The sequence below is a fragment of the Amphiura filiformis genome, chromosome 18 (assembly GCF_039555335.1).
Source record: "Amphiura filiformis chromosome 18, Afil_fr2py, whole genome shotgun sequence".
Classification (NCBI taxonomy): Eukaryota; Metazoa; Echinodermata; class Ophiuroidea; order Amphilepidida; family Amphiuridae; genus Amphiura; species Amphiura filiformis.
In genome coordinates, this window is record NC_092645.1 from 55120667 (window position 1) to 55144660 (window position 23994).

The window sequence follows — 23994 nt, forward strand, 5'->3', positions numbered from 1 at the left end:
TACTGTTAAATATCAAAATATCAATTTTAATGATTTGCCATAAAATGTGTATTAAATTGCGAATTTCAAAAATCAAAATTATTTGATATCAGAATGACATTCTTCGTATTCAGAATGCAATTCGATATGTCTGATGTGCTCTAATGTCCCAAAATAAATACTGTCCAAACGTTCATACCCCAGCCCTTAACGTAGCGAGCCGGAAATTTTGCATATTTGAACGTTTATGTACTGTTTTTATAAGCCTTTTTAGAGCGCGTTATAAGTTGCCCAGTAAATGTGTACCAAATTGCTTGCCCCTCCCCCGGCTAGCCAAAAAATCTTTGTCCTTATTCCCCCCCCCGTGATGATAATTATTGCACAGACCCTAACGACCGTGCAATTGTATTCGGCAGACAGAAATTAGGGACGCATCATTAGACTTCAAGGGGGTGGGGGTAGGAAGCAATTTTCTTTTTTCGCTAAAGGCGGCAAGTTTTAATTTTTTTTATTTTCAGAAATTTATACACCGTGAGTAAGGTGGGGAAAGTTTTTTTTAGTGTTGGTGGGAAAACTTCCTACCCCCACCTTTGAAGCCATGGTGCGTTCCTTACACTACAGTAACAATCAATAATATGGCAACACTGTACAAAAAGGTAAAGAAAATAGTGACATTTCACAAGTCATGGTCAACTGCAGCTGAAATTCTTTCACTATGGACCACAATGGCCTCATCCCAATGACATAGTTCAATTACCTCAATTAAACAACCGCAGTGCAAAATTTGACCTCAAGTTGCAGAGTATGAGTTTTTGTACCCAAATTTTAAAGGTCATTCAATGAATGTACAAATGTATTGGGGTTAAAGAACTGTGCACTAATAGATGAGAATGTTTTGGATCCTAGTGTTTTCAAGCTGTCACACAGAATGTCCATGAACGGTATACCACACCAGAATAAACACGTACATGTGACTGTAAAATGAGTCAATGTCGAGCATCTTTATTATGGTATGTGTCAACATATATTCTATGGTGTCATCGTAGATCTCATTTCATAAAACTGCAGTCTGCTTTGGTATATAATGTAGGCCGTCATTTTGATACTTTAAAGTGCAGGGGCGTTGCTAGCATAGCAGACGACGGTGAATATTGCCTGTAATTTGGAGAAGAATAAAGCACCGGAACTGGAATTTCAATATATGGATGTATACTTTTAATTTGAATCAAAATGATTCAAATGATACTTTTGTGGTTATAATGATAGCATTTGTCAACACTTCACTGAATTCGGAACTTACTACATGTACATGTGGTGGGTGTCATGATTGTTCAGTTTTGAACATTTAGAATCCGTGGGCACTAGTGGTCATCGATACCGTCATCATAATCAACATAGTCGGATACGGAGATTTGTGGACAACTTTATCGCTGGCTTTTTATATGCTTAAGCTGGTTTCAAAATAACCAAAATGATGTCACGTAAGAAATTCACCATCATCACTGATCATGATCAGCTCGCAACATCTTCGTTCTGAAACAACATAAGCAGCATTCATCATGTTCAAGATCCAATATGCTGATTTTCATGTTCAAGATCCAGTCTGCTGATTTTCCTCAAGAAGATCTCACGCAGGGATTGCTATTAATAGTTGAGTAAGTGTTGGACAAAATCGTGGAACGCACTTGAAAATTCTAATTCTATAGAGTGAGTGCCTACGAACAAGAACTTCAGTATTCATGATCATTGATGTTGATAAGAATTCAATGAAGATTAATATTGGACATGTTATCCTGCAGGTTTTACTGATGAAGGTGAACTTAATATTCATCTATAATAAAAATGACATCATCAACAATTAACATTAATTGGAGGAATTTTTCAGTGTAACATAATATAACCCATTTTCTTCCCAGTAACAATTATTCACAAACACACAATGATGGCCGAGCCTGTCACATCTAACACCAGCACCAGCGATGAACCCGACGATGAGTACGTAGATAACACAACAAAATCGCGACGCGTACGCATGTTACAAGCGTATAGTCGTGCCATAGAAGATATGGAAGACTCGCAAAGTGACGAATCTGTATTTGGAGAAACGGACCGTCCCCCATCAAAACCGAGACTTAAGCGGGGTTCTACAATATCAGACGCGATGGAGGACTTAGTACATATGGATGAGGATATGGCTCCGTATAAGCTACTCAATTTTTTAGTTCATGGTAGCGTTGCCGGAACTTTGCCTTATTTTACACTTTACTCGAGACAACTGGGGTTGGACGCTGCTCAGTTGGGCATGGTATGCGGAATTCGACCTGCTTTAAGTAGTGTTGTTACTCCCCTTGTTGGGTGGTTTGCGGATAAGTATCATATGAGAAGGGTCAGTGCCATATTGTGCTCTACCTTATGGGTATTATTTGCTCTTTTGGTTGCGGTTGTACCTCCCCTACAATAGCAGACTGTGATACAGCCATTGAAAGATTGGAGACAATTCTTCATAGTGAAAATGTAAATGTTTATCTTGATTGCAAAGCTCTTGCAGTTGATACGCCAGCTCCAGATACATTAACAAGACACTTATTTCTACAGAAAGTTATATTGCCAAATATCACTGCCAAATTGATAAACGATTGTAAATATGAGACTAATAGTTCAAAGGTCATTCCAACGCTGTCAAGTGATTTAAACAGGACAAAAACAGGCGTGAATGATAGAGCGCAAAGAACAGTTATGGGAGTTTGGGACGGCGATGTACTGGTTGGTGATGATGAAGATAGTGATGTTACAAGGAGGATGGCGCAGGACGGAAGCTGGTTGTTCAACAGTATTAGTCTAAGAAATGCCTTTATTTCTGCATTTATTCTTGCTGCCTTTGCCGACATGATGCAGGTAATTATAAAGGGGTATAATTTACATTACGTTTTGTTACCTGGAGAGATTTGATCATGTGTCACCTCCTTTTCAACAAATCGACGGTAATAACTCTTGTAGTGAGGGATCAACATTTAACCACAAATTGCTTCAGGCAACTTGGGAACTAAATACCCACACTTTTATGTAACTCATTTTGTGTTATATACTGCCTCTAGCTATAATGACATCCTTGTGATCTGATCAACTCATTGAGAGATACGAACCTCAGAGGGAATTCAATTTTTGATCAATTCTCTCCAGGTAGTGAAACGTAATGATTTATTTATAAACATGATAAAGGACGAAGTTTGAATACTTTACTTCGAGAAAAATTATATAATACCAACACGCTAAAGCTTTCACACGGGTTCCAACTTCTAGTCAACATTTTGACCTTGAATCGTTCTAGGTTTTGTGCATTTTTTTGTTATTTTTTCTAAACTTTTGACAGATGAGTCACTTTGACACAGCAGAACGTGTTATCTTTTTCCCACTAGGAACAATGTGTGCGATCGTAAGTTTGTAGGCTAAGCTGAACACAATAAAGGAAATCTCCGGCAATCACAACATTATGTCTTATATGTTAGAAAAATAATTATCTAGCACGAATCACATGGTTTTATTTGAAACAAACTCATATTGACCATAAAAACGAACAAAAACAATCAGCCTTTCAACATGCGATATATATTCAAAATTCCCGGGCTCCGAAATTGTCGTGTGCAATGACGTCCCAGTAATAAAATGAAGGTTGACGACAATTGAGCACAAACAACCATTGACGTCATTGCCCTAGAGAGTCGGAACTCGGGAATTTTGAATATCGCGTGTTGAGTGTCGGCTGTTTTTATTCGTTTTTTTATGGTAAATATGAGGTTGATTTAAATAAAAACATGTGATTCGTGCTTGAGTGAAAATAACATTTTACAGAGCGAAACAGGGGAATTCTGTACCCTTCTAAAGTGCGGAACTATGCAATATATTTAATTTCTTCACAGATTTAAAATGTTCATAGAACTGAAACGATAATGATATTAAGAAATCCTTATAGGTTTTCGCATCAATTTTTCTTTCATCGCTCGGCTAGTTACCAGGGTTGTTTGACTTAAATCACGCCGATTTTGTAAATACCTGGTAGGATTGTGCATACATTGTATGACTAGCATTCCACTGGTACATGTACATGTACTCTTTTGACTTTATCATGGGGTTAAAAAAGTTCTTCGAATAAAAAAAAAATAAAAAAAATCGATTTAAATATTTTAAAAATCCGATTTAAATAAAAAAATAAATTAAAAAAATCAACAACCCTGCTAGTTACCAGCTTATTTTGTCCCGTAATCAGCATAATTACACTACATAATCCAGATTAGCATTTAATATTATGTGATCATTGCATCTCTGAGTAGGCTTACTACCAAGGATTAGTAACATTGACTTCATTTGATCAATACATGTGTTTGAGCAGTTGATAGTCATTTTGTTTCAAATATTTTAAGGGGTCGGTCACCCACCTTTGCACAGTATTCTTTGTGGGACCTGAGACTAGACTACAGATGATGTGATCAGACACACCAGCACTCTGTATACGAGGAATGGTCTTTTGATATCAAATAATTTTGATTTTGTGAAATTCGTGATATAATACAAATGCTATATGTCAAAAGGAGCGGGAGGGGGGCATGCGATTTTTGACAAGACCATTTTAAGAATTCACCATCCCGGGGTGCACATTATTATTGCACAGCCCCTAAAAATTTCATTTTGGATTGTGAAATAGTTTGGACCTGCCCTTATTTATCATGTACATGTATATGGAACTGCATTGGGTTTTTGAAACTTGAGTGATTCTAACAATATAATCTTTGCATTTTTACATACCAACATGCTTTCAAATTACACCACACAAATATGCACAAAATACACGTTTCGATCTGAACATAATCATATTTATATGCTGAATGGAGCTGTTTGTGCGCGGAATAAAATAGAATAGGCTAAATAGAGGTGAACTTTTAACTTTCTGACTAATAGGGCTAGTAGTAACCATTGCATGTATAAAATGAAATGATATATTGGTTTATAATACTTTTTACCGAGCACGGTAAACTATATAGGCTTTGGAATAAACTTTATTTTTACCATGCAGCAACAAATCCTGTGACCATATTCATAAAAGGGTAGAAATATAATAATGGACTATTCCAGTTGAAATCCATACACCCCCTGTGGAAGTCGTGACGACCTTAATCTCTTATACAGGGGGTGTGAATTTCAAATGGGGGTGACCTGAATGGGTGCTTCCATGTCTTCCATAGGGGGTGTGTGGATTTTAAACGGAATAGCCCAATATGCCCATTGTAATTGAAGAGAGTTGTTACAAACACTCCCTTAGGCCAAAAAAAAAGTTGTTTGTTTGTCCTCCACCGCCCGCTCCTCAGATGAAGGCCTGACCAATTTTTTTTTATAAGAATAAGTAAAATTCAATTTTTTTCCAGATTTGGAGTATCTCTGGACCTAGCTAGAGCTAAATGCTAAGATCTTTCATGGTTGAAAATAAAAAAAGCCCACCAAATCATTAAAAGACTATGACATGAACACAAATTATAACTTTAACTGCATATTAAAGAAACAAAATGTTGTTTTTTTAAGTCACCATGAATGATTGTAGCATTTAGCTCTAGCAAGGTCCAGAAATACGCCAAATCCGAAAAAAAAATTTTAAAAAAAATCCGCCCGCTCGCCCGCACGTCCTCTTTCAAAGCTGTGGAGGACAAACAAACAATTATTTTTTTTGGCCTTACACCACTGCTAGTACAAGTACCGTATTGGATTTATAGGTGTAAAAGACGATATTTTATCAAAAATGTTCTGGAATATTCGATAATAATAGCAATAGTAGGCCTATACAATATTCTGGATCTCTTCATGAAAAAAGTTATCAAGGGCGTATAACACAACTCAACATTGACAATTTGAGAACGCTTAAGGGATCTAAAATGAGCGTTTATTGCGTTTCGACAGTATTTTTTGTGGGACATGAGAGCACCTTAGACCTTTTTTTTGAAAATCACAATATAATACAAATTTTATGACAAATTATAAACTGCCCTGAATTACGTACAAAATTACCGAGCGAATAAAATTGAACGTAAGTCGAGAAATAGACATCGGAATCAATACATTTAAAATGTAGCACATAGCTCATTTTGTTGTGCATCACATACGAAAATTTTATTTGATTCGGTTGACTGGTTGTGAAGAAATTGACGATTACATAATTCGTTCATCAATTCAGTTCATTCCAAGTTTGATCAACAGGCGCTTTTTCATACTCGCTTCCTAAAGTTGGTCTATCTCATTAAATTTAGTCCATATTATCTATTTTATAATCGGTAGGTGTTATGTCACTCATGAAGATGAATAACAGTTTGTCCGAGACTTTGATTTCTGCAATTGGAAGCTTTCCAACTTCAATTCTTTATGTTGTGCAAATATGTTATATTTTAACTTTCCAAAGAACATTGAGCCAAGAATAACAATGATCAAGTGCTTACAGATTTACGTGTGATTTTTGATACCATGCTACATTAATGTTGAAATTTTAAAAGATTTAAACTTTGCATTACAATTTCTTGGAAATATTCCAAAAACATTAATGTGTGTGAGAAATTTTTTCATCCAGCTGGAATTCTTTATGTAATAAATCTTTATACAACATTTATATCAGCATTAGCGAAAAAAATATATTTACAAGTTTAACAAGTACCGAGCATCATCTTACATGCAAGCTTTCATTTTTAATATCGTGCAGGTTTTCAAATTTGAATAAAACCTAATTAAATGTTTGCAAGAACAAACAGATTGTTTAAAAAGAAGGAAAAGGATTTCACCGAACAGCCCATTGACAGTTAACCACTAGTGTGCATTGTGTTGAATGCTCTTTCTTTCAAACTTGGAATGAAGTGAATTGACGCATGCGTTATGTAATCACTCATTTCTTCGCGATCAGTCAACCGATTCCAGTAAAATTGTCATATAAGATGCAGAATAAGATGGGCTACACGCTGATTTTTAGAATTTTGGACTTGGATGTTTATTTCTCGACTTACGTCCAAATTCATTTGCCCGGTAATTTTTTCTGGGACACCCTGTATAGGCCTACCAAATGTTACAAATTGCGTAATTAAAGTTCGACGATATATAAGTAAAGTGGAAAGTTATTAAAGTAAAAAAAAACCCCTGGTACATGTACCCTTTGTAACAAACATGACTAGTCTATACCTACTGTCCTGAAGTATATAAAAGGCAAAGTCACTATTTTGATAACAATATTACAGCAATGTAAAATTTTCGCCTCGTTTGATAGGTAAACAACCCAGTTTTAATGATAATAGGTAATTTTACGGGCCAGTCACTTTGGTGCTAAATCACGTCATAATAATTATTGGGTTCATTAAATTCAAATATATTATGCAGAACCGTATATAAGAAATATTGTGGTGGCAATGCAACCCAATTTATTTTATTTATTCAATTTTGTAATGATCTATATTCCTTGCTTTGACTATGTTGTGTCAGTAGTGTAGCCAGCGATGGAAGGGGGAGGCAGAGTGCCCCGTGGCAAAATATGAAATGAAAAGTGCCCCCTGCATGACAAAAAATGAAAATGAAAATCGGGAAGGCAAAGGAAAAGAAAAGGGGCAAGGAGCCAGGGGGGGGGGCTCTTGGAAAATATTTGTACGGGGTGCTAAAAGTAGACTTCAGAATGTTGATCATCTCTACACCTGCGTAGTGCAACAAAAAAACACCCGATTACTATACCTCGCTTGTATCAGTTATCAACCCATCTCTATACCATTTTAACTGAAATGGTGACCCATCATTATATCATCAATATTTATAAGGGGTCATTAATAAATAAGGGGTCATTAATGTACCCGAAACAACTTCAAAACCACCCCATTGGTATACCAAAAACGATGAAAATGCACCTCAAAACCTTTGAGCATCCCTACACTATTTCTTAGGGAGAACCCCCCCGGCAAGGAGTCCTTTCCCCACTTTCTCTGCCCTCGAAATTTTTATTTTATATTCCCACCCTCTGACTATGAATATAGCTGGGTATGAAATGTTCTGGTAATTTTGTTGCAATGCCGGAATTTTGATGGAATTTTGTTCTAAATAAGAAAATATTGATCGATATTTCTACTTTGCAGGCTCCGAGCATTAGTTTCGTTGATGTGGCCACATTGGATAGTCTTGGGCGAGGTGTACAACGCGAAGGCTACGCGTGGCAACGGGCTTTTGGAGTTGTCGGCTACGTTATATTGTAAGTAAAACAACAACAAATAAACAAATAAAAATGAATGTTTATAGTGCTCTTTACAGCATTTGGGTACTACACATTTCTCAACTTTAATCTAAGTTAAAATGGAAAAATCCAAATTTGTTGTATTTGTAATGTAACGGGAAGTTCATTGCCAGTTCGTTAAATTTATCATAATTTATCACAAAACAAATTAGGCCAACAAATTCTTCAGTCCCAAGTTATTTTCATTTAGATCATGTATTTTCTCATGGAAATAGATGTTTACAATTTTGGTTAAAAACACCTATAGGTACATATTTTCTACCAGAGTTTCCGTGTTCATAATAATAGAGCAACAAAGACTATTATGATAGTAACCCGATTTAGGGCAATTCAAACGGATAAGCCATGTTAATGTGTGTTAAGATTACTAATTATGATTATGGTTCATACAATTTAACAAGATAATCTACGGGTGATATCAGGAATCGGTCTATTCATGAACTTGTTGTGAAGGACGAATATTCACGATTTGGTAAACAAGTTCTCCCCTAAATGACAGGTGAATATTAATTATGAAGATGTATTAAATTGTTTTGGACGTATTTAATTTATCAGCTACGTCATCAAATTTCATAACCCTAATTTCTGCTGAGTAATGGTTTCGTAACCAACATTTCTGCTGACGTGGCAGCCTCCAAAATCAGATAAATAGAGGTCCCAAACTCAAGAAGAGTCAGTCACATCCTAGACTGGATTCAGACCGTTGGTCTTAACCGAGAGAGTAGCTCTCGATAGCCTTACCGATTCATGCTATTCAGGTGAATATCAGTAATACTTAGAGAAAACGTACTGCATAGGCCTGCGTGCCGAAACTTAAGAGTTACAACATTAAAAGGAGCTTTGGGTTTTAACGTAAAAATACTTGCGTGTATTTTTGTCTAATTAATTGTACTTTGCAATTAATTCCCGTATAACCCAGTTGTAAGCCCCGCACGACCGGCGTTATAGTAAGATCAAAATGCAAAAATAGTCACAAATTTATCAAGGGGTGTAGTACCACCTTAAACAGCCAAATAGCCAATGGGGCTTCTTTCGCTTTACTTTGTTATTTTGGCTTAAAATAGATAGAAACCTTTCCTGACAGTTATTATAATAATTATTATTTCAGCTTTTTGAGCAAAGCATGACAAAATTCAAAGTTGACGGAAATCGTATACATATGGCTCAAGGGGCAGTGCAATGGGTAAAATTTTTGGCAAGCCGAGGGGGAGGGGCAAGCAATTATTGGCACACATTCATGGGACGCCTTTAAGGCTTAGGAAAAAGGTACGAAAATGCTTAGATATGCATTTTTTGCTGCTCGATGCGCTCGCAATATAGGCCTATTTAATATCGAGACCATTGCAAAGTTGGGATCCCAAATATTTGGCATGTGCGGGGGGGGGGGGGGAGGAAGAAGGTGGGACAAAGATAGGGCCTGGGCGAATTTTGGCAGGCCAAACGGGAGGGGAGGCAAGTATTTTTTGGAACGCCATTAGGAAATGTTACCCCGAGGCTCATACATGTCAGTGGCGTAACTAGGGGAAGGGAAACGTGCCCCGGGCGCCACCCTTAGGTGGGGGCGCCAAATTGACCAATTCAACATTGATTCTGCGCCCCTCCAAGCGATGAAAGTCAAAATTTTTGCGCACTTCGCGCGCATTTCAGCACGAAATCAATTGAAAGAACATGTCAACTTCTAGTAACCAAAATTAATTAGTAGTAGGCCTTATTTGTCCAAAATGTTTAATTTTGTTGTTATTATTATTATGATATCTGCAGCTCTATCATCATACTGTGTATCCTGGCCTTCTCTACCGAGATAATAACTATTTGCGGGATTGACGTCAAATTTACCGACTACAAAGTCGCCTTTGTCATTTTTGCTGGTGTAATGGCCTGTGCGGTTGCTATAGTTTGTTCTATTAATTTTAAGGTAGGTTTTTTTTTTTAATTCTTCATATATCTTCATCAGAAATATATACTAAACATACACGCGATAAAATGATATAGAAAATAATCATACAACGATAACTTTCAAGTAAGCCAAAAAATAAAAATAATATTTTATAATTTAATAATAGTTGGTAAGGCATTCTAGAACTGATGTTTCTTGGGACTGCTTTTAATCAGCAGAAGGTTTACTCGGCTTTAAGTATTAGGGAGTTTTCGATTTACACGACGGATGGTTCTGCGACGATAAAAACACCAAACGTTGTCGTCGTCGCTACAACGGTTGTCAGACTCTTCGTGTGTTATAGAATTTAGACGGCGACGCATTACAAAGTCGACGACGACAACGTTTGGTGTTTTACCGTCGCAGAACCATCCGTCGTGGAAGTCGAAAACTCCCTAATGATATGGACAATGGTTAAATATATTGTATGGTACGGTAAAACCGAATGATAGATTCGCCGAGTACGGTATAATAGGGAGTTTCCGTTTTCCACGACGGATGGTTCTGCGACGGTAAAACACCAAACGTTGTAGTGCGTCGTCGACGTTGTAATACGTCGTCGTCCAAATTCTACAACATGCGAAGAGTCTGACAACCGTCGTGGCGACAACGGTAACGTTTGGTGTTTTACCGTCGCAGAACCATTCGTCGTGTAAATCGAAAACTTCCTATTTTTAGGAAGGACGGTTCCCCCTACAAATCCTAAGAAAAGAAACACTTAACAACAATGCTGCATCTTATTGACAAACATTGTCCTGTGTAACTGTCACTTTATCCCGAGAAACACCATATGTTTTGAGCCAAAAGATGGTAAAATTGCTCTGGTCCAGCAAATAGCAAAAATTATCCTTCATTTTGGGCTAAAATAATCTGAAAATAAACAATTTTTGGCGCGCCAGTAAATCCGGTCCAAAATCTGCTACCTAAATGTTATGCTTCCGCCGCAACTGCTATAGATATAGTTGTACTGATTCCTCGTCATCATGGTCACTATAGAGAGAATGCGATTTCCAAACGTAGACATCGGACGTACGTTGATCTATTCAAAACCACTCTCCTGTATCGAAGCGACGTCACGTATTTAGCTATTTTTGAAGATATTCCACGTGCGAAATCGACGTAGATACATTGTTGAAAATGCACAAAATTTGTCCATTTCACAATATGTTAAAGACAGTCAAAGATAATGAACATACGAAGGAAAGTCTAATTATTATTATGATCCTTTTGTTTGTAACAAATCATTATAATAAAGGTACAGCGATGTGTTAAAATGGACTAAATTTAAACGCAATATTCATACGCAGAGATTGTCCATTGAAATGTGTGTGATACTTTGCGTATAAAAAATTAGCTTGCGATTTGACATTTTGGACTCAACGTAGCATTAAAACGTACGTTCCACCATGGTTCCACGTGGAAATAGGCTGATTTTACCTCGAGTCTAGGTAAATGAAACGTAGAGAACGAGTGTTTCTCTATGAATGTTATAGTCAAAATATCATGTGTTTTTTGTACAGCTGAGGGGTGCTGCAATAACTTTATGTATCCCCGAGGTGGTGAAGTATTATAGGGGGGGGGGGGGGCAAAGATTGGTTGGCAGGTCAAAAGGGGGGGGGGGGGCAAGCATTTTTTTTTGCAGGTCGAAAGTTGGGTGGGGGGAGGGCAAGGAAATTTAGGCTCAGATATTTCAGAAACATTAGGAACACGTTCAAATATGCACAATTCATGATCGGTTATTTATGTTTTTATTTATTTATTTATTTATTTACATATTATTAATATTATTATTATTATTATTATTATTATTATTATTATTATTATTATTATTATTATTATTATTATTATTATTATTTTATCGCCCTGCACTACAACGTTCACGCGGTACCTATGCATTGAACCATAGATGTCAAAGAAAGGATGTTCACTCGCACCTATAAGATTAGTATTTTTGAAAAGAGCTGTATTGTATTCAATCTATGTTTGCAGACATACACAGGTGATTAGTGCAATCTGCTTGTGTTGGCATGGTTGGGCGATCTATTCAAACATTGTATTCATCTATTGTCATTATTACGTCACTTCTTAACTTATAGAGTCCCTGCATTCTTTTATCGATTGGCTCCAAACAAAGGATTTGAACCGGTGTCCTTCACCGTAGTTATGGCGGAGTGCAGTTCAACAAAAGCATGATTGCAATCTACCACGACATTTCGGCTCACACACATAAGAAATGCACTACGATAAAATAGGTTGATGAAAACAGTACAACAGAGCATTAATGCCCAAAATTGAAAAGCTGTATAATTTATAAACAATATACACTACACATAAAAAATACTACTACAAGGGATTTTCAACATATAAGAATCCAAACAATCAAGTACCAACATGCACAGTTTTGTCCTTATATCACTTTTGGGTTTATAACAAAATGTTTTCAAGCCTCTATCGTGATTGGCAGCTGCATAAGACATCTCTTTGATAGCTGATAATGCCCATCTATTCACCAAGTGGCTATTAACTGATGAGTACTGTCATTATGCTAATATGAAATCATTGTTTATCAACAAAGGCGAGGAACTCGTCTGTCGATATGCTCAAACAAACCGCTACACTGTTCAATGGCTTTCTTGTACTATATGAAATATAGTGGGCGATTTGAAATGCACGTGCCCTGAGCAAACTACGATGCGTAAGCACACTGCAGGGCAAAGAAAAATGGAAATTATCATAGTTCGCGCGCATACTGCCGGGCAATGACGTCACATGTCAAGTGGTCTATACCCGATCAATGTTGGAGTTGCCTATAGCCTATATGTTTAAAATTCAATATGGCTACCGAACTGTCATGTGATCCAGTGGATTAGTGCGCTGGACTTGAGTATTCTGTATGTAGCAGCGGCGTGGGTTATTTTTTTTTAAATTTAATATTAGGGAAATGAGACTGGGCGAATTTATGTTAGAACTGGCTCAGTTCCTCGGACTATGAGGCCGCGAAGCGGCCGAGGGCGCGCGAAGCGCGCCCAACGAGGCCGCGAAGCGGCCGAGAGGGCGCGCGAAGCGCGCCCGGCGAGGCCGCGAAGCGGCCGAGGAACTGGTACTTTGCCTCACCATTTTATTGCCCACCAATTTAGCCTGAAGTTGTGCTCCCTGTCATGCCAATTTGTCATCGTAATTGGCTCGTAAATCGTCTTCCCTGCCTGACCAAAACAACAAATCCAGACGTGTACCAGACAGCCCCCACGTGGGCAGTTAAGCCCACCGAGGTCGCATAAGGACAAGAAATGTAAACAAACCTCAGTTGCGGTCAATCCGGGTCAGGAGGTCAATTATCTCACACACTGACTGCATGTACTGTTTTCGTAGTGGGCAAAATGGCAGCGGCTAATCCAAGACGTTGTTGTTCATGCTCCGAAGATGTATTAGTGACAAAGAATTATTGTACGATATCATGGACATCTTCTACGCCTGCGGATACAATAACCAAAAGAAGAGAAACCATCCACACGTTGGAAAAAGTTTTGGATATACAAATTTCAATTGACGTGAACTCTGACTCGCCAATATTCATCTGCCGTAAATGCAAAAGGTTTGTGGACAATATCGTTATGAATACTGCAGGCCTCCGATCTCGCCATGTGCAAGAAAACGAGGAGAATGTAAATTCCAACTTGATGGGCACACCGAAGAAGGCCGGTGCCGGGAGGGCCAAGAGAGTAAACCCAACCACCCCAACAGCTCCGCCATCAGCACAGGGTCGTAGCCCCAGTCAGCGATTGGCAAAGGCTCGACGGACGGCGTTGAACTTCAGACAAGACAAGAACTTGAGCTTCGCCACTTCAGAGGACTACTTCCAGCGGGTACTGGTCACGGCACTGGGTCCAGGGCTAATTTATGTATGACGTACAGAGGATTAAGATCCCTTTATTGATCCCTGACCCCACCGACTACCCCGGGCTGATTTCATGCAAAACAAATCACCAGATGACTGACTATAGGACATAGCGCCACAACACGAGCGTTGGTAAAGTATGTGGCCTCACTGCAATACATAGCTACGTAAAACGTACGTGTTAACGTACGTAAAAACGTACGTCCTACGTCTACGTTTGGAAAATCGCATTCTCTCTTATAATGCAGTTTTATCGTGCAAATACCTATCTGGCATAAAGAACAATTTAGTTTCCCTAAATGTAAAATCAGTTTTAATCATATGACATTTCTATATTATTTTCAGTACGAAAGTAGTGGTCACAGCTATCACTTCCGTGAAGTACTGGATGTAGTACTAACCATCAAGTATGGCACCGTCTTACTTACCGCATTTATCTTAGCAATCTGTAACGGATGTATAAACACATTTCTTCTGTGGCATCTAGAAAACTTAGGTAAGTGGGTTACTTTTTGTTGCCACTGTTATAACGGTGTTGTTAACCAACGATTTTTCTATGAACAACTCATGTGTTGGGTCGAAATATGTCGAATTAAGTCTGTGCATCCCCGTAATCAGGAAAGTCAACTTTATTATCAACACTTTCCTGTATTATTACAGTTTACACTTAAACCACAATATTTTTTTTTTTCAAAAGTTTCGAGCAACATATTTGGACAAATCTATACAGGTTCTACAGCCTAAGTTTGATGGAATCATTATCAGGAAAGTTTTATCATCTTTCATTAATATCAATTGCCTGGAGCACAAACATTTCAATTGCATGGTTATTTACTAAGGTAAAACAAAATGCAGTTTACTATTTTGTGCTACATGCAGTCCACGCAGTTAATATGCCCGTTGTGTGAGGCCTTATTTTTAATGAAGAAAAAAGAAATAATTTTGCTTTTTATCTTCACAGGTGCAACCAACATATTCTACATTTTTTTTTTTTTATCATTCGGCATATCTGAAGTTGCTATCTCATTCTACCTCCCGATATTCACAAGGTCAAAAGGTCACGCATGTTTGGTACTCATGGGCATATGGCTCTATTGCTTTATATTTGTTGGTTATGCTTTGATGGAAAAACCACATTGGGTGGTGATCATCGAAATATTTCACGGTAAGTTTATAGTTTTCTACAAAAACATGAAGAATATTGATTTACCTTTATGCTTGAAGGTGCAAATTTAACCATACAGTTAGCAACCTGGACAACCGATTCTTTAGAAATGCTTAGTCGCGCTAAAAGTCGATCGATACATGTTAAAATCAGCACAATTCAGAGATACACCTTTTTGCTATGAAATTAATTTTCTCGGTCAAATATAAAGCAATATTTTTTTTTTTCTTCAGTAATGTCAGTTAAAAACTTGGTGCTTGGATATACATTTTTTTACAAATCCTGGTGTTAAAATTAAGCATCAAATTGTGTCTTTTAGTGTGATATTTTTGATTTTATAGGCCTTCAGTTCGCCCGCGAGCTTTTTACGGAATTCATTTTTTAGCGTCTAAAACTAATATAGTTTGCTAAAGAAAGATATTTCCCACCTCTGTAAAGCACATCGTGTGGGTCTATATATTATAGTTTTGTCAGAATTTCCGTTTTTGTTTTACCCTTTTTCCCTTCATGCTCCGAACATGTCTAACTCAGTACTTTTATCTCGAGAGCAACCAGCAGAAATAGTCGATATTTCCTTTGTTGTTTATCCAGGTCAATTTTCCATTGAAAGCAAATTGCCCGACCAGCGATTTGGTAGCCCAAATCCCCAATTGAGTGTTCTGGTTAAACATGATCAGTAGGAGCGCTATAGGCCTGGGAATTTCTTTGCTATATTGAAGTTCTAGCAACACTGTAGCCATGCCGGTATTCCTATTAAACCCAGGGATATCGATCCACAATGCTAGTATTAGCCTTAGATTTCACTCGTTGATTTTGAAAAATGGTCAGCCGGCAGTAAAATGGTGAAATGAAAACGCAAATTCTGACAAAACTATGATATATCGCTCACGGTGATGTGCGTTAGAAAGTTGGGAAAATCCTTCATTAGCGAACTATCTTACTTTGAAAAGCTAAAAGGTTGATCCAAAAAAGGCTCGCGGGCAGAGTTTAAGCCTATCAAAATCGAAAATCTTACACTAAATGACTAAATTTCACGCCTAAGTTTAACACTAGAATTTGAAAAAAAACCAGTATCAAGCACTACAATTTTTCCTGACATTTACTGAAAAAATTAAAATGATTGCTTTTCATTTGGCCGAGAAAATTAATTTTACATCGAAAAGGTGTAACTAAAATTTAGCTCATTTCAACACCAAATTCGATCGTTTGTATTGCCTCATTAAATGACTGAGTGAGCCTTGCATAACAAAAGAATCGGTTGTCCAGGATGCTAACTGCATAGGGCACGCTGTTTACCGCTGCATTCAGAAATGTCAATCATCACGACAAATTGTATTGTTTCTGAGTTTGATTGACAAGGAGACGTCAGACGCAAACTAGTATTTTTTTTTATCTCTATTCGCTGTCGAAGTTATGTATTAATCGGATTACTACCTTAATAATAGATGAATACCGGTACAATTTTTGAATCATCACCATGTACTAACAAGCAGGTTGTACTCGTCACATGTGTATGTCTGCCATCATAGATTGAATACAATACCGCTCTTTTCAAAGATACTAATCTTACAGATACGAGTGATTAGCATTTCTTTGACATCTATGGTTCAATGCATAGGTACCGCGTGAACGTTGTAGTGCAGGGCGATCCATTCAAAAATTGTATGCATCTATTGCTATGGTAGTTATTCCTGTTACATCATCATTTCGACGGCGAATAGGGGTTAGGCAGGGGATGGATACAGTGCGCGCTCTGGACAAATACTTTCGAGGGAAATCGGGAGGGAAAATAAAGTTGTACCGTATCAAATCAGCCTCCTATGTGGCCTGGTCCTGTTTCCTCTCTCATCGTCCTGTACGTACAGTGATCTTTGGCAAGTGCAGCTACCTGTTCTGCTTCAAAAAGATCTTAAGGGGGTACTACACCCATGTGGTAAATTTTTCTCAAAAATAATAACACACTGGTAACAAAAGTTATGTATATTATTGGGGCAAGGAATCCAATCACTACACTGAAATGTCAGTGTCTCAAGAAAAGCGGTTCAGTTTATATGATAGGAAACGAGGTACATCCTAGTGGTACCTTATTTCTTATCATAAATAACAAACCGCCTGTCTTGGGTCACTGAAATTCCAGTGTAGTAATTGGATTCCTTGCCCCTATAATATACATAACTTTTGTTACCACTGTGTTATTAGTTTTTGAGAAAAATGCAAAAATAGACACTAATTTATCGAGGGGTGTAGTACCCCCTTACATACTTTCATTCATCATACCTTAGCACACTTTGAATGTAGGTTACATAAGAGGTACGTGGACGTCCCGGTCTTCTTTTGCCCGGGTCTTTTGCCATGGTTGGTAGAGAGCATTATCTTATATACACAGGGAAAATATGCCCACTTGCCAACGGATACCAATGCGGCCTTTGGCAGGTTGGACACAGATGAATGTGCAAGGGGTCTGCACAACCAGGCATTTGCAGTCACGGGCCAAATTGGCATTTGCCATCAATATCCAACCTGGCACTAGGTGGCATATTTTCCCTGTGTAGCAGGCTCCTCCTCGGCTGGTGGATGACTAAAGAATGTGCCACAGGAATCTCTGTTGGCGATACGCAGTGGACTAGAGGCTCAGTGTTGGTTGGTTATAATTCTGCTCCACTAAAAATGGGTGACGGAGATGTGCGACCACATAGACCCCCATTTTTCCACTCCCTCTCACCCAATGACCCCCTTTGTGGTTTTACTGAACTCCCTCTCACCCATGACCCCCGTTTTTTGTTTTCTTGTCACCAAAAGACACCCTTTTTTCAAATTTTGATAATTTTTTGAAAATTTTGTATCAATATTTATATCTTGACCCAAAATTTTCCCCAGTCTCACAGAAAGAACCCTTTTTTTTGGAACCTTCTCACTGAAAGACCACAATTTTTCGGTGTCTTATAGGCTCTCACCGAAAGACCCCTAGTTTGCTGCACATCCCCGCCACTTCCAAAGTCGAGTGCCCCCCGGGCATGATCTTTCCGTTTAATAGTTAGCATAGTCGTGAACGAGGGGATAGCAAAAGCGTTGAATTTTCCCTTAATGTCATGAAGACACTCAGATCCACAACCACACACATAGGAGAATGGCTACCCAGTTTAGTGTGGATTTATGTCTCTTTTGCAGAGATGGATAATTGGGGACTTCTCCACAGATGTTGCAGCTTCCAAAAAGCACTGCACACATTCTCCCCTCTAAACCGGATTATCCCTAACGCCAATACAAAATCTTATAAAGAAAACCACTGCGCGTGCATACCTTCCACGTGATGCGAAGTCATATATTCGCACGGAATCGCTGGCAAGGCCAGCCCATGAGTGATAGTGTGTGTGCCACCGAGAGGTCACAGGGCCGATTCCCGGGGTTGCCAAGTGAAATATTTTTTCATCTTCTCTCCTTTATCGTTCCTTCTCTGCCTTCCGATAGAAAAATCCAGGGTCCGTGTTAGGGTTATAATTACTTCTAAATTACCTGACTTTTTGCCCCCTGAAATGTGTGTGTCCCTCAGTATGGCATCAAACCATCATTCAAAAAATCACTTAACAAAACTGAAGTTCTCTTGATCTTATTCATATAGGTGCTGCGTTTGCCCTCACGTGGAATCCCATCACTACCTACCTCACCGGGGCGGTCTGCCGAGAGTACCTCGCCACTATGCAAGGGATTATCTCTGGCGCTTACAGCGGCCTAGGCAATGTTATAGGCAGTGTGTGTGCCGGGCTTATGGTCAGGTATAACGGTGCTGTAGTTACGTTCTATGGGTTTGCTGTTATTTGTATGGTATACGGAATATTATTTCTCGTCGTAAATAGGGTAAGTTCTGCCTTTAGATCGACGGCGGCACAGAATATTTTGCGGGGGAGGGGAAATGAAGGGCAAAGGGATTTTCAGGGACGGAGGGGGTGGATCGGATAAAAAACGCACTGTATCGGCACAATTGAAAGTAGTAATATTCTTTGGAAATCCCGGGTCAGGAAAATGCACTATACTAGCACACTTGAAAATAGCAGTATTCTTGGAAATCCCAGGTCAGGAAAACGTACTATAGGGGGGCCTAATAGCACACTTGAAAATAGCAATATTCTTGGAAATCCCAGGTCAGGAAAACGTACTATACTAGCACACTTGAAAATAGCAATAGGCCTATTCTTGGAAATCCCAGGTCAGGAAAACGTACTATACTAGCACACTTGAAAGTAGCAATATTCTTTGGAAATCCCGGGTCAGGAAAACGCACTATACCGGTACTAGCACACTTGAAAATAGCAATATTCTTTGGAAATCCCGGGTCAGGAAAAACACACTATATACTAGCACACTTGAAAATGGCAAAATTCTTAGGAAGTCCAGGGTCAGGAAGACGATACTAGCACACTTGAAAATAGCAATATTCTAGGAAATCCCAGGTCAGGAAAACGTACTATATAAGCACACTTGAAAATAGCAATATTCTTTGGAAATCCTAGGTCAGGAAAACGTACCATACTAGCACACTTGAAAATGGCAAAATTCTTAGGAAGTCGAGGGTCAGGAAGACGATACTAGCACACTTGAAAATAGCAATATTCTTTGGAAATCCCAGGTCAGGAAAACGTGCTATACTAGCACACTTGAAAATAGCAATATTCTAGGAAATCACAGGTCAGGAAAACGTACTATACTAGCACACTTGAAAATAGCAATATTCTTGGAAATCCCGGGTCAGGAAAACGTACTATACTAGCACACTTGAAAATAGCAATATTCTAGGAAATCCCAGGTCAGGAAAACGCACTATACTAGCACACTTGAAAATAGCAATATTCTTTGGAAATCCCAGGTCAGGAAAACGCACTATACTGGCACACTTGAAAATAGCAATATTCTTTGGAAATCTCGGGTCAGGAAAACGCACTATACTAGCACACTTGAAAATAGCAATATTCTTGGAAATCCCATGTCAGGAAAACGTGCTATACTAGCACACTTGAATATAGCAATATTCTTTGGAAATCCCGGGTCAGGAAAACGCACTATACCGGTACAGCACACTTGAAAATAGCAATATTCTTTGGAAATCCCAGGTCAGGAAAACGCACTATACTAGCACACTTGAAAATAGCAATATTCTAGGAAATCCCAGGTCAGGAAAATGTACTATACTAGCACACTTGAAAATAGCAATATTCTTTGGAAATCCCAGGTCAGGAAAACGCACTATACTGGCACACTTGAAAATAGCAATATTCTGGGAAATCCCAGGTCAGAAAAACGTACTATACTAGCACACTTGAAAATAGCAATATTCTTTGGAAATCCCAGGTCAGGAAAACGTACTATTCACTACTTGCATGGTTCCGCCATTATGCACAATGTGCGAAGAGAGCCTCGAACTACTGGCAGCACACACGAATGAGAATCGAACCAGTCATATTACATTGTGTGTAAAGTTATGTAATTATTCCTTTCATGTGATGTCAGTTCGGGGCTCTCCTTGCACATAGTACATAATGACAGAACCGTGTGAATACTAGCACCCTTGAAAATAGCAATATCCTTTGGAAATCCCGGGTCAGGAAAAACACACTATACTAGCACACTTGAAAAAAAAACAATATTGAAAGTTATAATATTCTTTGGAAATCCCGGCACAATGGAAAAGAATGATATTCTTTGTAAATCCCGGCTCAGGAAAACGCACTGTACTGGCACAATTGAAAATAATATTCATTGGAAATCCCGAATAAAACACATTATATTAGCAAAGGTATACATTATGGGGTGTATGAGGGTGCGTATTATAGGGGGGGGGGGCGGGGGCGTTTGCAGGGGTGTGTGCAAGTTTGTGTATGTGGCATGCTGACATGAGAGCGTATAATATTGTATGTCATTATGTCCGCCGGTGGTGAATCTGTGTGGTTGTTGGATGTACACACTAATAAATAATGGTTCTAAAAAGGTTCTACAGTTGTCCTCTCAGGAGAACCCTTAAAGGTTCTCTAAAGAACCAAAAAATGGTTCAAAAACCATCGAAAATGGCCACAAAAATGTGTTACAGAACCGTTTCGGTTCTTTAGAGAACCTTTAAGGTTTCTCCAAAATTAAAGAACATTTTTTAGAGGTTCAAGAGGGAGGGTTCTCATGAGAGGACAAAAAGGTTCTATCTAGAACCTTTATTTCTTAGAGTATAGGGTTTATAGAAAACGCTCTTGTATTCATAAGGCCAAAAAAAAAATTGTTGTGTTGCCCTCAACCGTCCTACCCTAAATCCTGAAAAATCAGGGTCGCATTTTTTTTTTTTTTTGAATGATGATTTGTACAGATTTGTTCAAAAACTCAATGTTTTTCACTTAAAATTAATATTTTATTGTAAGACTAGTCTTTAATTGTTGTCTAACAGGTATCCAGAAGTCAAAATTGACAAATGTCCCTAATTGAACAAGCATTATTTAATATTTGAGGGATTTTTAAAACTGAAGGTTTAAAAAAATAATAATCCGACCGTCCTACCCAAATTTCCCATTTTTCCACTTGAGGGCAACACAACAATTTTTTTTTTTTTTTTGCCTAATCATATTCTTTGCTTGTCTTCCTACAGGAAACAGGTCTTCTACACAACTGCCGAAAACAAAAGAGTCGATACGAAACAATTGGTACTAACACCAACCGATAACAGGTCAGGGGCAAGTCTGGTAGTTGACCTCAATGTTTAACAACAAAGGCAAGGGACTGGTATATCGATATGCTTGAGTGAACCCCATGTAACCACTGCACTGTGCACTGTTCAATAGCCTCATTGTGATGTGGCGGGAGTTTTAAAAACACGAGCCCTAAACAAAATATGATGCCAGGCATTGCCGTCAGAAGTCAACTCATCTATAGAACATACTGTTAAGCAAGATTTGAGACATGTTTCATTAGGTCACTGCATAGACACTAACATCCACCCCATCCCACATACCTAGCGAACCGTGGATCTTTGGGGTTGGGCCAGACGTAGGCCTTACCCTGCACCCCACACATCGGTGTGCATACAATATTCAACGTTGAGCTGGATGGATACTGACACACAACCAGCCTTTTCAACGGACAGTGAATAATACTGGTTTATAACGTTATTTTCACCACTCTTAGAAAAATCGGTTCTAAGGGTTTTAGGAAATTGCAAGAACTCCAAAATATTTTTTTCTGGAATTTGCATGATCATTTATCGTGTATGGTTCTTTCTGGCCTTTGAAGAACCTTTTTAGCTCTTTGTAGAACTATTTAAGGTTTTACATTATACACAGCAGCTTAAGAACCTTTTTTAAGTTTTTGGAACCTTTTTTTCTAAGAATGTGCGTGGTCAAACATTTTTATTAGCCAACATTTTGCTAAATGTATAATTTTGAAATCAATGTAAATTATTGTTTTAGTATGTTCTTTTTATTAGCCGCAAGATTGTCTAGCCCCGAAAGGCAGATGCTAAGAAAGTTACCATTATATTAAAGGGCGATAATTTGTACAGTTGGCGGGAATTGTTAGGCTTTTATCACTACGCCGAAAAGTATATAGACCCACATTTAAAGTATCATAGTTGACCCATCTGGTCTCTGTTGTTCTTCTTAAAGAAAATAAACAACGTATTGGACTAAGAATAAATAATTTGAGATACTTCTGGTAAGATGTCACAAGACAATTCTCGAAATAAAATATATAGATATCAATCGTCGATGCTATAAGGCCCGCCGATTACGAGCTGATGAAAGTGTAACTCATCATTCTCAAAAGCTGAAAAGTTTGTTTGAGTATCAGAATGCAAATATTGCATTAGATACGACAGGAAAAGAATTGTAGACGAACAGTTGAAAAACAGTTTACAAGAATATAGGAAGATTTGAGACATAGGCTACAAGAATAAGTTGGTTTTATTGTATTTTATTTTATCAAATTTTTATCTGAATAACATAAATATATACCACCTTTATAAAAATTCAAAGAACAGACCTTCCAGAATAGGTAGTCGTTACTCTGAGTTTCATGCCTAAAAGGCAATATAAATACTTCTTTTTAAAAATAAATAGCATCAAAACCATTGTTACGGTACCAATCAAACTTAACCATTCGCATTTTATTAGTTTTAACAATTCATTGCCACATTATTATAAACAATTAATTACCACGTTATGTTCGTGGTATTGTTTATCTTCTGAAATAATTTGGTATTATAATTTTTACAAATATCAAAAATCCCGCCAAAAAACGACCGCTCATCAAAACATGTTATTTGATGACATTATTTGCATAATTATTTTGTAATAAGCTCTGTGATTTTGAAAAGGCAATTGCCGATGCTCACCAAATAATTGGAGCAAAACAAAATCACTTAAGGGTAGACGAGGTGTTGTTGGTCGAAGCAACCAAAAAAATTGATTTTCATTCTCTAGATCAATAGATTATTGACAAATAACACCTTGATGTTTTGCAAAAGTTCATTCTACAAATTATATAATTTGAAAACTTGCTTAATTTATTGTTGTTAATGAGTTATGTACATTTTACAAAAGTGTTGTTGTTTCAGCCCTCTTTACAACATAACTCAAGAACCACAGGACCTACAAAATTATTTCTGTGATATTTAAATTCTTCTACACGCTCGCAAGGAAATGAGCAATGCAATGTTTGCCAAAGCTCATTACCATTCGCAAGATGTTGTGAACTACCAA

General features: G+C 38.0%; 1 protein-coding gene across 1 annotated transcript; it reads left to right on the forward strand.

Annotated features, from left to right (window-relative positions):
- Positions 1 to 866: 866 nt before the first annotated feature.
- On the forward strand, positions 867 to 23226 carry LOC140138828 (major facilitator superfamily domain-containing protein 6-like). The gene is made up of 7 exons (XM_072160599.1): positions 867 to 2874; positions 8118 to 8230; positions 10034 to 10187; positions 14449 to 14599; positions 15065 to 15268; positions 18888 to 19123; positions 21888 to 23226. Exons 1-7 carry the CDS (start codon positions 2392 to 2394, stop codon positions 21960 to 21962), a joined length of 1416 nt encoding a protein of 471 aa, XP_072016700.1. The 5' UTR covers positions 867 to 2391; the 3' UTR covers positions 21963 to 23226.
- Positions 23227 to 23994: the final 768 nt, after the last annotated feature.